The following is a 16,899-nucleotide window of genomic DNA, read 5'->3' as shown; positions in this document are numbered from 1 at the left end:
TAGCTTCACTCACTTTTGGGGGATAATTTTCTCTCACTGAATTATTTTCATGTCCTAATATTTCATGGAAATAGCCATATACATGTTGAGAATTAATCAGACATCTTTCATTGTTTTCATGAAGGACCGTTCTAACTGCTTTCCTACGTTGATTGTGGAACTGAAATTGAGTTAACTGATATAAATATAAATATTCAATTGAAGTTTTCTCATTTAACACGTTCTCTTTCCTTGTCCTCTGCAGAAATTTTGACGAGGTTTTACTGAAACAATTCACTTAACATGATATGTAATAAGAATATACTTACCTCTTTTAGTAAAAATGTAGACAGAGATATTCTTTATTTTACAGTTCACCCATAAGTGAAAGTATTGCATATTTTCTATGAAAGGGGAAAAGGAAGCAGTTCAGATAATCTTTGAAAAATGATAATCTCTCATACTACAGTATTCGCCATCCCATGGAAAACAATAATGAATCTGATCCATTATAAAGGCATAGACAGTTTGAAAACAAAAGTATTTCTATATTTGTACTCAAAACACATTTATATGAACAATAAAAAATTTAAAAATGAAACAATGTCTGTACAATGAAACAATTTTAATCTACGGATGAACATTTGTTTTCGTGAAAAATAAATAGTTTACTTTATAAACAAAAGTTCCTTTGAGATCAATTCATTTCTTCCTAATATTTATTGAATCTTAATGTTTAGTATATTCGAAATTTATTTACAAGGGTGCTTATAAACTTATACGTCGAAGTTTCATTGCACTTTCTATTTACACGGAAGAGATCACAGACAAATTCAAGCAGTTGTAAGGTAATCAGGTGTTAACTGAAGAGGGTCCACGTATGTTGCAACCAGTCTTACTTTCTGCCCATCTTGAGTAGTGAACTCAATGTCACCTCCATTTTCCACCAGATTAGAAACATCTTCATTCACAGCTTGAATCGTCACTTCTGGAGTCTCAGCCTGAAAAGAAAGAGTCAATTAACTACACAGAATTATGGGTACAATAAGTGGAAGTAAAGAACATATAAGGAGATAAACAGTGCGATGGGCAGATATTGGATAACAAACATCCTAAGAAGCAATGAATCCAGTGGGTTAGGTCATGTGGCGAGGATGCCAGAAAAGGCAGTACTTGGGAGCTGTGATGGAGGAAATACCAGGAAAAACTTGATCCCTTGGTAGATTAAGGCTGCAATGGCGAGAGGAGTTGGAAAAAGACTGTCACGTCATTACATTCCTTTTTTCCCTTCAATTTGCTTTACGTTGTAACGGCACAGATAGGTCTTATGATGGGACAGAAAAGGGCTAGGAGTGGGAAGGAATCTATCACAACCAGCATTTACTTGGTTTGAAAATGGGAAACCATCTTCAAGATTGCCGACAGTGGGGTTCGAAACCACTATCCCCCCAATGCAAGCTGAAAGCTATGTAATGCAAACTGCACAGCCACTCACTCAATACATTCCTTGCTTATGTGGTATTCAGTAACCAGTCATTGGCAACCTACATGCGTGATGTAGAGTTCTGCGGACACTGTTCCCAACAATAGAAAAAGATATCGGAAACTGAATGGATTCATTCAAACACAAAAGTCTTGCTTCACTTTAAGAGCTTTTGAACTCAAGAAGGTAAAGTAAACAGCAATCTGCAGTCAGTCAGTCAGTCAGTCAGTCAGTCAGTCCACCTCTGTAACTCATTTGGACATGGAGTCAATTGCACAGCTAGAAAAGTGTGAGTTGCAACTTGTTCTTATTTGAAGGTTGCTTCTTGGTCAGTCACTGCACCATGGTGTTTCAGATATTCTTGGTAGGATTGAGATCTGGGCTTTGTGCTGGTTACTAAATTAATGGAATTAAGCCAGGACTGGAATATTTTATCATTACAGAGTGGATTACTGTTGTATCGGTAATCGTATCGAGGTTTCACTGTGTACCAATGTAGGTTGAACAAATAAAGAGGTTTAGCCTCAGTTGAGTTGCCAATTATTCTCTGTGCTGTGTCGTGGTGAGTGGCTGATGCAAGAGTCACCTGACCCAGTGATGCCATGGTCTCAGCTAGTCTTGTGATACCTGATAAGCTTCTGTACATCTACAACGTGATTGCTTCTTATACACCAGTAACTGATTGGTTTAGTGCATTCCATGATTTCTGAATTAAGTGTTGACAGCATATTTTCATGTGCTGTACATTTCTGAAGTAGGAATCTGCTGGGAGAGTAAAAATAGAATTTCACAAACAATTTCTTGGGATGCGAGTGCCAATGTGTTACGGATTTAAGAAAATTCTGAATAAATTGAAAACTGTAGGTTCAATGATAAACACAACCAAGTTATAGATTTCAATTCCCATACGGAAATTACATATCTGTCCTGAATGAGCAAATTCACATTCCAATATAATTGATTCATTATTGGAAAATATAAATTTTCCAGCTAAAAAATAAAAAAAATTCAGGATATTAGAGAAAGACTTGAGCGATCCCCCAAAACTGAAATTTCAGCTTTACACAGTCACAGAAGTGCGAAGTTTAAGCCCAAGCTCACGTTCAAATCTCCTGCATTTTTGGCACCACCGACTAGAGTACATACGTCACTGAACGATCACGTTATGTTCCATACCCCTACAGATTTGCTGACATTCTATGCCATTCAGTTGAGCGTGTGATCCGCACGGAGACGTGTTGCACCTGCTGTTGTGCTGGTGATATTCATTCATATACAGTACAGCAGTAATTCTTTACTATGTACACAACAGTAAGCTGTACATACAGTACTGTACTTACAGTTCAATGATAGTGCTGCTGTTGACCATGGCATACACGATTGCGGAATACGCTGACATGATGGTATTGTATGGTGAAACTCGGTGCAATGGGAGAGCTGCTCGTCAGTTGTATGGGGAGCGTTTTCTACACCGCTGGACACCTTCACACGCCCTCTTTGCTAAGGTCTATCAGTGAGCCTCAGAGATGAGTATATTCACTGCCAACGGAGACGACTGTGGTGCTCCACGGCGGTGCCGCACACCTGAGTTTGAAGAGGCTGTACTCCATACGCAGTGGAAGAGGATGATACTACTAGTACCAGAAACATAGTAAGAATGCTGAATGTGGATCACATAACTGTCTGGCGTGTTCTGCACGAGCAGCAGCTACACCCGTACCACCCCCAAAGGGTACAGGCAATGCAGCCACAGGATTTTGTGTCAAAAGCCCACTTCTGCAGGTGGTTCTTGCACCATTGTGTGGATGATCCCCACTTCCCATGGCGGGTCCTTTTCACTGATGAAGCAAAGTTCACCAGGGAAGGTGTTTTCAATTCCCACAAGTCATGTGTGGGCTGCTGAAAACCTGCATGCTGCGCATCCCCATGGGTTTCAGCAATGATACGGTGCGAACATTTGGGCAGGTTTTTTGAATGGATGTGTGATTGGGCCATACCTTCTTCCACAAAACCTCATGAGTGCCGCGTACTAGGTATTACTTGAAGACGTACCGCATGAATTCTTGGACGATGTGTTACTGCATGTGCGTTAAAACATGTGATTTTAGCATAATGGCACACCACCTCATTTTTGACTTGCGGTCCGAGATCACCTGTACCAAAGATTTGGGCAACAGTGGATAGGTCGCGGTGGCCCGATTGCTTGGCCTGCATGTTCGCCCGACTTAACACCGCTAGATTACTTCCTGTGGGGTCACATGAAAACCTTGATTTACGAGACCTGTGGAATCCTAGGAAGACCTACTGGCGCGAGTTATGGCTGCATTGGTTGTTGGAAGGGCCAGGGATTGGTGATCACGTGTACAAGAACATGGTACGAAGGCAGCGTGTCTTGTATGGACGTCGGTGGTTGTCACATCAAACCCCACCTGTAACTGGACCAAGACGACTAGCAAGGGCGTCGGACAGATCGCTAAAAATGCGCGAGCTGTGAATGCGTGCTGCGGCGTTTTTTTTTTTTGCAGGGAGCGGGAAGACCACGTTTCCAGACACAAGTTCCTATGATAAACTTAACCGTGTTGCTCCCCACTGCAAGCCCTCAAAGTCTGTAATGGGAATTTAGAAACAACCTGTATATACTGCCATGTAGATTGGCAAAGTAACTGGTATTTATCACGTGAGAATTCAAGAATACATGAAATTCCACTTCATGCCTTTGAAAATAGTAGTTTGGTGCGCTAATAGTGCTAAAAGAATTGTAGGGACATTTTTTATAATGATGCCATTAATTCTGACCGATACATAGAATGTGAAGATCGGCTCTAACGTACGGATATTTTAACAGTTTTGGAAGCAGAGATGACTAAGTATTTTCTTTATCAGATGATGATGATGAGTGGATACCTACTGAACAACGGGTCAGTGAATGAGACTGTAAAAGTGGAAGTGAAGAGGTTTCAGATGAACCAAGTGACGCCGATGACGTTCAGAATTTGACTCAGCCAGCTCAGTTCGTTGCGATTGATGCTCCAAGACCAAGGTTTGCTTTTGGAGGGTTATATATGATAAATATAAACTTCAGTTATGGACTTTTCCTTCTACAGGATATTGTTCACAAGCCAGAAAACTGCCTCTACTTCACAAAACATGAAAGTACAGCTACTCCCTATTTCTTAAAAAATGATGTCCGAAAAGAGATTCCACCTGCTTTTGTAATTCCTTCACTTTGCAAATAATTCAACAAAATACAGCCAATCCTCGACCATCTCCCAAACAAATTTTCCTCCATCTATACTCCTGAACAAAATGTTTATGTAGATGAATCCCTTCGCCTTTAGAGAGGATGACTGAACTGGGTACAGTTCATACCCTCAAAATGCAGCAGATTTGGCATAAAACTCTACAAACTGAGTGAGTGTAGTTCTGGATGTGTTTGGAAATTTACTGTGTATACTGGTAAGGATACTGTATATAGTCAGAACCATTCAGGAGGGAGTACAACTGCAAGAATAGTTCTTGAAGTCAGTGATGAGTTACTAGACAAGGGATATTGTTTGTACCCTAATAACTGGTATACTAGCCCGAGATTACTAGATAAGCTTTGTGAAAGGAGAACTGATGTTATAAGGACCATGAAGACTAACCGGAAGGAGTTTACGGACTTTGTGTAGAAGGCAAAATTATAGAAGGGTGAAAGAGTTTCAGGCTATCGAAAGAAACAGATGATCATCAAGTGGAAAGATAAGCGAGATGTCAATCATGTAAGCACTTTCTATGATGATTCTATGGAGAAGATAAACTCAAGAAAGGGAGTTACTGGGAAACCAGTGTTAGACCTGGACTATAATAAGAATATGGAGGGGATGGATAAGTATGACAGTCAACTCCATAGCTAGAAAAGTGCTTGGGACTGTCTCAAGAAGCATTATGAGAAGATGTTCCGATACTCGATCAATATGGTTTGCCTAAATGCCTATGTCATCTACAAGAAACATGTGGGCAACTTTGGAGGCTTGATTTCCAATTGACACTTTGTGAGATATTATCACCTGGAGGATTGATGCAGCCAACAATGGGTTGACCTTCTAGATCACCAAGGCAATCTTATCTGCTGCTGCTCCCCAGAAGATATTTCCAACACAGCGTCAAGGAAAAAACCTCTCCAAAGATGTATTGTGTGTTGTACAAAGGGAATAGGAAAGAAACATAAAGGTGTCTTGACTGTGAAAAGGCTTTGTGTGTAACACCTTGTTTCCACCTGTATCACACAGATAATCTAGTAAACCTGTAATCATCTGGATACATAACAATGTAAATAAGGTTTTTTTTTTTTTTTTTTGCTAGTTGTTTTACGTTGCACCGACACAGATAGGTCTTACGGCGATGATGGGACAGGAAAGGGCTAGGAGTGGGAAGGAAGCGGCCGTGGCCTTGATTAAGGTACAGCCCCAGCATTTGCCTGGTGTGAAAATGGGAAACCACGGAAAACCATTTTCAGGGCTGCCGACAGTGGGGTTCGAACCTACTATCTCCCGAATACTGGATACTGGCTGCACTTAAGCGACTGCAGCTATCGAGCTCGGTATAAATAATGTTAGTAACCCATTATTGAAGTATACGATGATGATGATGTTTGTTGTTTAAAGGGGCCTAACATCTAGGTTAGACCTGTGGAGTTTCTCACATAATGGTACAAATCAGAGGCAATGTAAGGGTACGAAATGAGATGAAACGCAATGACAATTTAAAAGTACAAAATTCATCCACTGACCAGAATTCAAAACGTGATGACGAAAAATGAATGGATGAATATGAATAAAACAATCAGTGGATCCGACCCGCAATGCCTCACCTTCCCAGAAACTACTGACCAAGGGACTGCTTCCAAAGCAAATGGTCCCTCATAATGGCACATATCGCTAGTAAAGTAGAACCATAGTATTTCTCAAGTTGCGGTACTAATCAAAGGTAGCGTAAACTCACGGTGTTCCAAACATTATGGTACTACTCGCAAATACTGTACGTCATACAGGTAACGCAGACCAATGGCGTTTCCACATAATGGCGCCACTTGTAGGCAACGCAAACCCATGGTGCACATCACATAGTTGTATTAATCACAGGGACTCGTATTATCCCATGGTGTTCCTCACATACTATGTACAAATCACAGGCAATGCAGACCAACGCCCGGACCTGTGAAGTTTCTCACATAATGGTATAAATCACAGGCAACGTAAGCCCATAATGTTCCGCATATAGTGGTACTAATTACAGGTACTGGAAACCCACAGTGAACTGCTCTCTGCTGCTAATAATCACAAGTAGTTTGATGGTTGCCCCTTTTAGTCACCTCTTACAACAGGCAGGGGATACATTGGGTGTATTCTTCATCTGCATCCCCCACCCACAGGGGGTTGAAGTATAATAATCACTATCATACTACATTAAACTAACCGTGTACAGTAGAATTCCGATTATATGTTTCTAGAAACTATGCTTATCCAGATTATTCGTTCAAATTACGTGGTCCAATAAGCATCCTAATTAAATCACGTTGTAAAAATTCTGCATTATCCGTTCCTCGAAGAAACGACTTCCTGGATCAATTGTCCAGAAATTTCAGTCTCATGAACACTAAATCCTCGATTAAGCGTTTTTCAAGAAACTGTATCTCACGAGAGGACGGCTATGGCATACTTATGGATCTTGGTGTTAACGTTCTGTCATTGTGATAATTAGAGCAAGTACTGTACCATTTTAGCAGCGCATTTGGGTGGTAATGTTTAGAGAATCCTCGGAAATCATAAAGCAGAGGGTGGTCACAACAACAGGAAGGAGACAGTGCATTTCGACAGCTCTACTTGAAGATGGAACGAGTTTTGTCAAATGTTTGTACTTGTAAAACGTCTACATTATGTCCAGGGTTAATTTCTTTTTTTAGATTGTATCGCCAAACACGTTTTCGGCACTTCCATTAGGGCACTGTATAGTCACTGGGCTTTCAGGCAGGAATCGAAACTGCTCCTTCTTAACATAAATTTAGTATTTTAATATTATTGTATACGATTATGTTACTGAGACCAGAACAGATGTTGCACGTTACATACATAAAGCCATGGGAGGTTTTGGGATTGCCTATTACTGTTTTGGTCCTAATATAAGACTAAGAGTCATTAATATTACCTTGGGAGTGGCGACCCCATTGTAATAATAGCCTATATCTGGCTCATTCATTACATCCCTGACCCGGTCCAAGACTGGAAAACAGGTTGTAGGTAGGTATTCATTTTTTATAAGACTGAGAATTTTATGTTTGTGTGTTAAAATGTTATAAAAACCGCAGTTGTTTTATTTGCGCACGTTACATTTAAAAAGCCTGTATCATTTGTCACTCATACTGACTTGTACAGAGAGCGTGCTTTCCAGCTGAGCTCAAGGTCACGAATAACCATAATTTCTGAAGTTTTAATGATATTTTTCCTCTTTCCAATTTGATTGTGATTAGTGACAGGCAGAATTGAATATAATGCATTTGAGAACTTATGAGAATCGCTACGTACATTAAAAGCCATATTCTCGAGTTCAACATAACCTTTAAATGTTGATGTAGGCCTAATTTACGCGGTACAAGATTTCCGAACACTGACTACAAACAGTATACCATTGACCCAATTATAATGCAAGATTTAAAAACGGGATATCACCATCCTGATGGCTGTTTTTTTTATCTAATGTGCTTTATTTCTTTAGATCAGAGAATTAAAGACTACTTGTGGTCGATTGTTGTTTGGGTTGGCGTCATTTGATTTTTCGAAAAGTTTGGCTGATCAAGGTTCCTCAACCAAAAATAGTTTTCATGGGAAACTGACGAAGTTTCCAGTAAAACAGAATGTAAATTTTGAGTATTTTACTTGCGCACCGGAAATTAATGTTTGAAGCCAGCCCCTCGGCCTAACTTGCCTGCCTCTCACCTGGAGGGCCCAAGTTCGATTCCCGGCCAGGTCAGGCATTTTTACCTGGATATGAGGTCTAGTTCCAGTTCCACTCAGCCTATGATTACCTTTAATTGAGGAACTACTTAATGATGAGACAGCAACCCCGGTCTCGAGAGCCAGGAATAACGGCCAAGAGGGTTCATCACACTGACCACGGCCAAGAGGGTTCATCACACTGACCATGCGTTGCCTTATAATCTGCAGGCCATTGGACTGAGCAGCGATTGCTTGGTAGGCGAAGGCCCATTGGGGCTGTAGTTTCATTTGGTGTAGGAGTGTTTGTAAGATTATAATTGTACATACAGTAGAACCTTGATTATACATTCCCGGAAACTACGTTTTCCCGTATTATTTGTTCTAAGTACGTGGTCCCGCGAGCATCCTAATTAAATCACGTTGTAAAAATCCTGCATTATCCATTTCTCGAAGAAACAATTTCCCAGATCAACCGTCCAGAAATTTCAGATCTTCAAATGTGTTCATTAAGCTGCCCTTTTTAAATTTTTTTATGATGGTCAGGTCTTGTTCTATGTTTGTAAATTTATGACCTGTGGCAGTCATGTGTGATCCCATAGCTGAGAATCTTCTGTGTTTTTCAGCATTCACATGCTCCAAATATCTAACTTTAAAATTGCGGCCAGATTGTCCTATGAACACATATGAAGATCTATACATTCATCTAGACCAACTTGTAAAGAAAAAGGTAACCTTAATGAGGCTGTAGAATATAAGAATCCATTATATTATCAAATTCTAGTATATTTGAAAATGCTTGAGAAAGATCACGAAAAAAGAATTGGAATTTCTCCACCTACAGATAGCCCTACAACTTACTCCTCCTCCTCAGTTGAAGCTATAGGTGACAGCAAGGAAATTCTTGACACACCTATATTCCCCGCTCCTCCACCTCCTCAGGTGCAAGAGCAAGGAAGAACGCATCATCAATATTACACCAGACACAAAACTGTGAAAGAATGACAGGAGTTACTGTTCCAAAGGAAAGCAGGCTTAATAAGAATTGACAACTAGGAATGTTATATTTTCATCTGCATTAATAATAAGAGCCACACTGTGATATCTGGATTTCTTCATTTCGACAATTACTTATAAATTGTATAATTTATAAACTGACCTTTTTTTCATGAATTATTAAGAAAAGAATATTCATTAGGACATATTCTCTATGGAATATTGTACAAGTGTTTCCTTGATGTCTGCTTTCAATTGTAGAAATAATTAATATATTTTCTCTTGAGTTATTTGTTTGTTTTAATGTTGTCAATTTCATGTTAATTTTAAGTACACTTCCTCTAAAGCATTACTTTGTCAATATTTTTCATCTAAACAAGTGTTATGTGGCTGAAGATGTTGATAATATACGAAACATGTACCACTTTTAGCCATTAAATTGCCTTAAGCAATCATTGTATAGACTAGGTGGAAAATAAATAAATAAATAAATAAATAAATAAATAAATAAATAAATAAATAAATAAATAAATAAATAAATAAATAAATAAATAAATAAATAAATAAATAAATAAATAAATACATACTTAATTGTGATTCTATTGAAGTGCAATACGGACCATGAAGCTGATTTTACGTAATAGCTCTACTTGAAGACGGAACGAGTTTCGTCAAATGTTCGTACTTGCAAAACGTCTATATTATGTCCAGGGTTAGATTAATTTTTAAAATTTTTTTACTTTTTTCGATTGTATCGCCGAACAGGTTTTTGGCACTTCCCTCCGGGCATTGTATAGTCTCTGGGCTTTCAGGCAGGAATCGAAACAGCTCCTTCTAAACACAAATTTAGTATTTTAATATCATTGTATACGATTATGTTATCGAGACCAGAACAGATGTTGCATCTTACATACATAAAGCCATGGGAGGTTTTGAGATTGCCTGTTACTGTATTGGTCCTAATATAAGACTGGGAATTTCATGTTTTTGTGTTAAAATGTTATAAAAACCACACGCACGTTACATTATAAAGTTTGCAGCATTTCACACTATCACCGACTTGTACAGTGAGTGCGCTTTCCAGCTGAGCTCAAGGTCACGAATAACCATAATTTCTGAAGTTTTGATGATACTTTTTCTCTTTCCAATTTGATTGTGATTAGTGACGAGCAGAATGGGATATAATGCATTTGAGAATTTTCGAGAATCAATAGCTACGTTCAAAACCATATTCTCAAATTCATCATGACCTTTAAAAGTTGATGTAGTCCTACTTTATGCGGTACAAGATTTCCATCAGCTGACTACGAACTGTATACCGGTGACCAAATTAAAATGGAAGCTTAAAAAAAAAAAGGGATTCTGCCATCATGTTGGGCGCTTTTGTATCTAATTGTGCTATATTTTAGCAGATTAGAGAATTAAGAACTACTTGTGGTCGATTGTTGTTTGGCTTGGTGTTACCAGCATTAGGTTTTTCAAAGAGTTTGGCTGATCAAAGTTGCTGAACTAAAAGAAGTTTTCACAGGAAACTGATGAAGTTTCCCTGGTAAAACTGAATGTAAAGTTTTGAGATTTTTAATTCGCGTACCGGTAATTAATGTTTGAAGCCGGCCCCGTGGTCTAACTTGCCTGTATCTCACCCGGAGGGCCCGGGTTCGATTCCTGGCTAGGTCACGCATCTTTACCTGCATATGAGGGCTGGTTCCAGGTTCACGCATTCTACGATTATCTTTAATTGAGGAACTATCGAATGGTAAGATGGCGACCTCGGTCTAGAGAGCCAGGAATAACTGCCGAGAGGATTCGTCACACTGACCATGTGTCACCTCGTAATTTGCAGGCTTTCGAGATGAGCAGCGGTCGCTTGGTAGGCAGAAAGTCCATTGGAACTGTACTTTGGTGTAGGAGTGTTTAAAAGATTATAATAACAGGTGTACATATTTTATTTTGGTGACATTTAGCCAAATTCTTGATGGTTCATTTGTTCTCGAATTATCCGTTTTCCCGTGTTGCACGTTTTTTTTCCTGGGGTCCCTCCAAAAACGGAGAATCATCGAGGTTCCACTGTATTTCATTTTCGTGATGTTTAGCCAAATTGTTGATGGTTCGTTCGTTCCCGGATTTTCTGTTTTCTTGTGTTGTTTTTTTCCATGGTCCTGCCAAAAGCGGAGAATCGAGGTTTAATTGTACACATTTTTGCAGGATAGGTTTAAATATCACAAGGGGGTGGGGGGAGTACCCAGGGCAGATTATGCATGTGGAGAATTTCATACCCAGTTAAGGAGTTAAAGGAGAACTAAAAATTTATATTTTTACATTTGTTAGTTTGGACTTGTCTGATTACAATACCAGTATTCACACATTTCTACGCAAGGCCATTTTCCAGAAAAAGCCAAGGCAAATATTTCTACTTTGGGTTGGTGACATCATGTCACCCGAGATGTCTTGCTAAGCAGCTGTGTCACAGTAATAGCTACTGCCAGTTTGAGACCATGCATGACGTTGACGTGAGTTCTTTGGGCTTTGTAATAATTTCTTCGTTGCTGTGTTTTCAACATTAGTTTTTCTTTGTATTACTGTACAGTGTAAAGTAGTTTTAAATGTGATAAATACGCCGGCATGTTCAGTTTTTGGATATTATAATAAATGTGGTCTTCATCCTCATCTAGGATACTACTATTTTCCCCAAGAGGGAAAAATTCCCGAAACTACATAAAATATGGGTTCTTTGTACAAAAAGAAAAAAATTTGTTCCAACCAAAATTGCTGTTGAGGCAGGCATTTCAGTGAAAGTGATTTTGAAAGTTCGATTATTGCCAAAGAAAAAAAATTAAGACACCCTATGCTAAAAGAAAATACAATCCTTCAAAATATTTAGGACCAAATGGGAAATCATTCTCTTGAAAATAAGAAAAGACTGCCTTCATTCCATTTCTGATTGACTAAACTTGCAGTAGTCCTGAAATGAATGATACAAGTACATCTGTATGAGAGAAGGTAGACAGACATAATAAATACGAGTTCATATATTCAGCGTTAATTTTAGGACGCGAAACTTACAGGCATCAAATATCACGTGATGATGAATGAAAATGAATATGACTCAGAAGTAGACATGGAATCACTATACTCAGATATGGACCTGGAGTATTGTTTTTCAGAAGAAAGTTGTAGTGATGATGATGACGACGACGACGACGACTCGGAGGATCACAACACCTATATGACCGGGGGAACATTTTCTGCAGCAGCTTTGCTTTTCTTGTTGAAATTATGTCTGCATTGCTTCAGTGTACAAGAATATCATAGAAAACAAAGGATCATGCATTGTTCTATAAAAACATTGTACGAATGGACATGTTTTTACCTGGGCATCTATGGGTGATAAATCCTGTCTTGAAGACAGTATCTCTATTACACTGGGCATGCATTTTTGTGGGTTGAACTTCAATTTAATGAAAAGTTTTAGAATTTTTCCATTTTCCCCCACTTTTATTTTTGCTATCACAACTCTATGATTTCCACTGACTGCTTCTCCTGGTAAGGCTGTTACATCCATCAACTCTCTGCAATCTGTCCTTTCCACCAGAAAGTAATAAATTACTCATTTTTATTCCTCTGTCACCCCAGCTTTACGTAACACCAACACAGATAGGTCTTATGGCGACAATGGGTCAGGAAAGGGCTAGAGGTGGGAAAGAAGCGGTCATGGCCTTAAGGTACAGCCCCAGCATTTGCCTAGTGTGAAAAGGGGAAACCACGGAAAACCATCTTCAACTATTTTCTCTCCTTCATTCCTTTTCCCATATCCATATAGTCCAATTACTTTTTCTTTTCCTTGTCTTTCATTTCCCCCCTGTGCATTTATTAATCCAAAATCAGCAACCGGGCGAGTTGGTCGTGCGGTTAGGAGTGTGCAGCTGTGAGCTAGCAGCGGGGAGATAGTGGGTTCAAACCCCACTGTCGGCTGCCCTGAAGATGGTTTTCCGTGGTTTCCCATTTTTACACCAGGCAAATGCTGGGGCAGTACCTTAATTAAGGTCACGGCCGCTTCCTTCCCATTCTTAGGCCTTTCCTCTCCCATTGTCGCCATAAGACCTATCTGTGTCGGTGCGATGCAAAGCAACTAGCAAAATCAGCACCTGTTTTACAAATAAGGTGACCAGTGAGGTCCAGGACTACAAAACATCGTCACATCATCATCATTTTCCAGCTCCAGTTTCCCGAGTATGGTGTACAAGCACTTGCCACTTCTTCCTGTAAAAGTACAGTTCCTGTTTCTCTATGTCCTCCCACTTGACATTCCTCTTGTTGAATTTCGATTTGACTGCATGTCCATCGATTCCTTGGCCTCCCTACTGGCCTCTCCCCTTTCACTTCTCTGTCCAAGTAATTTCTTGCTGTTCTCATTCTGTCCATCCTCATAATATATCCAAACCATTGTATACGTGTCTTCCTAAAAGCTCGGTAACAGGTATTTTGAGTACAAGAAATAAATATAATTATTATTCATTATTATTTTATTATTTCAGTCGTTTGATTTATTTCTAATCTTGTTTTTCCTGGTCTTCTGGTTCACTGTTCTGATGAGTTACATTTCTGTTGACTGGACTTTACTATTAGCCTTATAACTGTATTTTTTGCATAATTAACACCCTTGCATAATTTACGCATCCCAATATTTTTGGGTCCAAAGTGGAGAAAAAGAAATGCTCACGTATTTGATGCACCCACTTCTTTGAACACCCATCACGCAGCTCCGGGTGTGTTTTGAAATAAAGAAGTCAACTACTCAGGTAGCAGCCTTCATACTGCAAAACCGGGCATTCCAAATACAGGGCAATGTGCTGTTATGAGACGGTAGGGAATAACACTGCACTAGTTCATTGAGTGAATCAGCACAGAAATGACTAGTCACCACTCTATTCCAGTCTGGTACAAACATTTTACGAGTGTTTCGGGTATGGGATATGCATTTGCTGTGATCTCAGAATTGTTTGTTAGTCCACAGTGAGCAAGAATTTGAGTAATATGGCACCAAATAAACTCGCGGTTATCAGTTACGTTGAAACATACAGGCATAGGGTTGCAGGTATTCAATGTCCGAATGCAACGTGCACTACCGCAGTAACAGAGAAATGCACTTCAAGCGACCAACAAGTCTCATAAAGCATTTCGCAGATCAAAAGGCGGCAAGTTTTCGAAAGTAGAGGAGGATCTGCTTAAATGTATGATTTCGTTACGCAATCTTGGATGTGCCGTTTCTCACGAAATGCTGTATTTTAAAGAATGACAAATAGCCACTGCACATGGAATCAGTGTCTCTAATTTGAAGGTTAGCCGCAGCTGGATGATTAATTTTATGAACAGAAATAGACTTTCCCTTCAATGAAGAACAACATTATGCCAAAAAATGACTAATGATTTCAATCAAAAAGTAACTGATTTTCATTGCTTTCTGATTGAGAAGCGTCAAGTGAAGGAATATTTGATCTCCCAAATAGGAACTGCAGGTCAGACGCCAATCAGTTTCCATATGCCACAAAGTCGAACAATCGATAACAAGTGGACATTGAGTGTTATCGAGGAAGCAAAATACAACGATGTACTGCAATGCTTGCTGTAACAGGTGATGGCAGAAAGCTTGCACCTTACGTTGTTCTGAAATGAAAAGCAATGCCTAAAGTAAAATTTCTGCAAGGGATCCATGTTCGTACCCAAGAAAAAAGGTGGATGGACCAAGTTTGAATACAAACGGTTTGGGGAAATCTAGCAGGCTCCCTCCTTCGATGCCCCGCCCTTCTCGTGTTGGACAGTTTTCTCTTTTTTTGTCAGTGTGTCACTTATGAGATTACATAAACTGTTCTTTTATTAGCTCATGTTTATTTCATTTCAATTCGTATTGTCAGCTCATAACAGGAAGAATATTTTCCAGTATTGGTACTTCAAACCCATGCGTCTAACTAATCTGATGTACCCTATTTGACTTTTCAGAAAAAATATCACGCCGGAATTTTATGCCAAATGACGATAATCGCAAATGAGCTGAATCAATTGTGTTTATATTTGATGTATCTTTTAAATGTAAATGAACTGTAAATAATTTATGCATCCAAAGTTTTCGCCTGTATTTTTCGTCAAAATAGTGTGTCAATTACGCGATAAAATATGGTATGTAGGGTACACGTTTTGAGTCCATAGGTGAGAATGAGAATGAAGTAGGTAAGAAACTTTGTCATTTTTGCTTTCTGGGGTATTTTATCATTCCAGAGCCCCGAGTCCTATTAAGTATTTCTTGGTTTATTGTGTTATCTTTGGAAATAATACTTCCAAGGTTTTTGAAGTTAGAAACAGATTGTAACAAGAGTTCCCTCCAGGAAAATACACTGACTGACAGAGCAAATGCAACACCAAGAAGGAGTGGTCAGAACTTTATGCCAATTGCAGGGTAGACTGACGTCACTGAGGTATGCTCATGATGTGAAATGCGCCGCTGTGCTGCGCACGTAGCGAACGATAAATGGGACACGGCGTTGGCGAATGGCCCACTTCGTACCGTGATTTCTCAGCCGACAGTCATTGTAGAACGTGTTGTCGTGTGCCACAGGACACGTGTATAGCTAAGAATGCCAGGCCGCCGTCAACGGAGGCATTTCCAGCAGACAGACGACTTTACGAGGGGTATGGTGATCGGGCTGAGAAGGGCAGGTTGGTCGCTTCGTCAAATCGCAGCCGATACCCATAGGGATGTGTCCACGGTGCAGCGCCTGTGGCGAAGATGGTTGGCGCAGGGACATGTGGTACGTGCGAGGGGTCCAGGCGCAGCCCGAGTGACGTCAGCACGCGAGGATCGGCGCATCCGCCGCCAAGCGGTGGCAGCCCCGCACGCCACGTCAACCGCCATTCTTCAGCATGTGCAAGACACCCTGGCTGTTCCAATATCGACCAGAACAATTTCCCGTCGATTGGTTGAAGGAGGCCTGCACTCCCGGCGTCCGCTCAGAAGACTACCATTGACTCCACAGCATAGACGTGCACGCCTGGCATGGTGCCGGGCTAGAGCGACTTGGATGAGGGAATGGCGGAACGTCGTGTTCTCCGATGAGTCACGCTTCTGTTCTGTCAGTGATAGTCACCGCAGACGAGTGTGGCGTCGGCGTGGAGAAAGGTCAAATCCGGCAGTAACTGTGGAGCGCCCTACTGCTAGACAACGCGGCATCATGGTTTGGGGCGCTATTGCGTATGATTCCACGTCACCTCTAGTGCGTATTCAAGGCACGTTAAATGCCCACCGCTACGTGCAGCATGTGCTGCGGCCGGTGGCACTCCCGTACCTTCAGGGGCTGCCCAATGCTCTGTTTCAGCAGGATAATGCCCGCCCACACACTGCTCGCATCTCCCAACAGGCTCTACGAGGTGTACAGATGCTTCCGTGGCCAGCGTACTCTCCGGATCTCTCACCAATCG

At 40.3% G+C, this 16,899-nt stretch overlaps 1 protein-coding gene across 4 annotated transcripts in view; it reads right to left on the bottom strand.

Moving 5' to 3' along the window:
- Positions 1-589: 589 nt before the first annotated feature.
- Positions 590-16,899, bottom strand: part of LOC136857648 (zinc finger protein 431) — a 187,147-nt gene continuing 170,837 nt past the window's right edge. For all 4 annotated transcript variants that reach the window (XM_067136465.2, XM_067136466.2, XM_067136467.2 and 1 more), the window contains one exon: positions 590-980. In XM_067136465.2, coding sequence (XP_066992566.2) covers positions 813-980 — 168 coding nt within the window. In that variant the 3' untranslated portion in view covers positions 590-812. The remainder of the gene's footprint in view (positions 981-16,899) is intronic.

Source organism: Anabrus simplex, chromosome 1 (assembly GCF_040414725.1).
Source record: "Anabrus simplex isolate iqAnaSimp1 chromosome 1, ASM4041472v1, whole genome shotgun sequence".
NCBI classification, from domain to species: domain Eukaryota; kingdom Metazoa; phylum Arthropoda; class Insecta; order Orthoptera; family Tettigoniidae; genus Anabrus; species Anabrus simplex.
The sequence above is the reverse complement of the archived record's forward strand: the minus strand, read 5'-3'. Positions and strand labels throughout refer to the sequence as shown.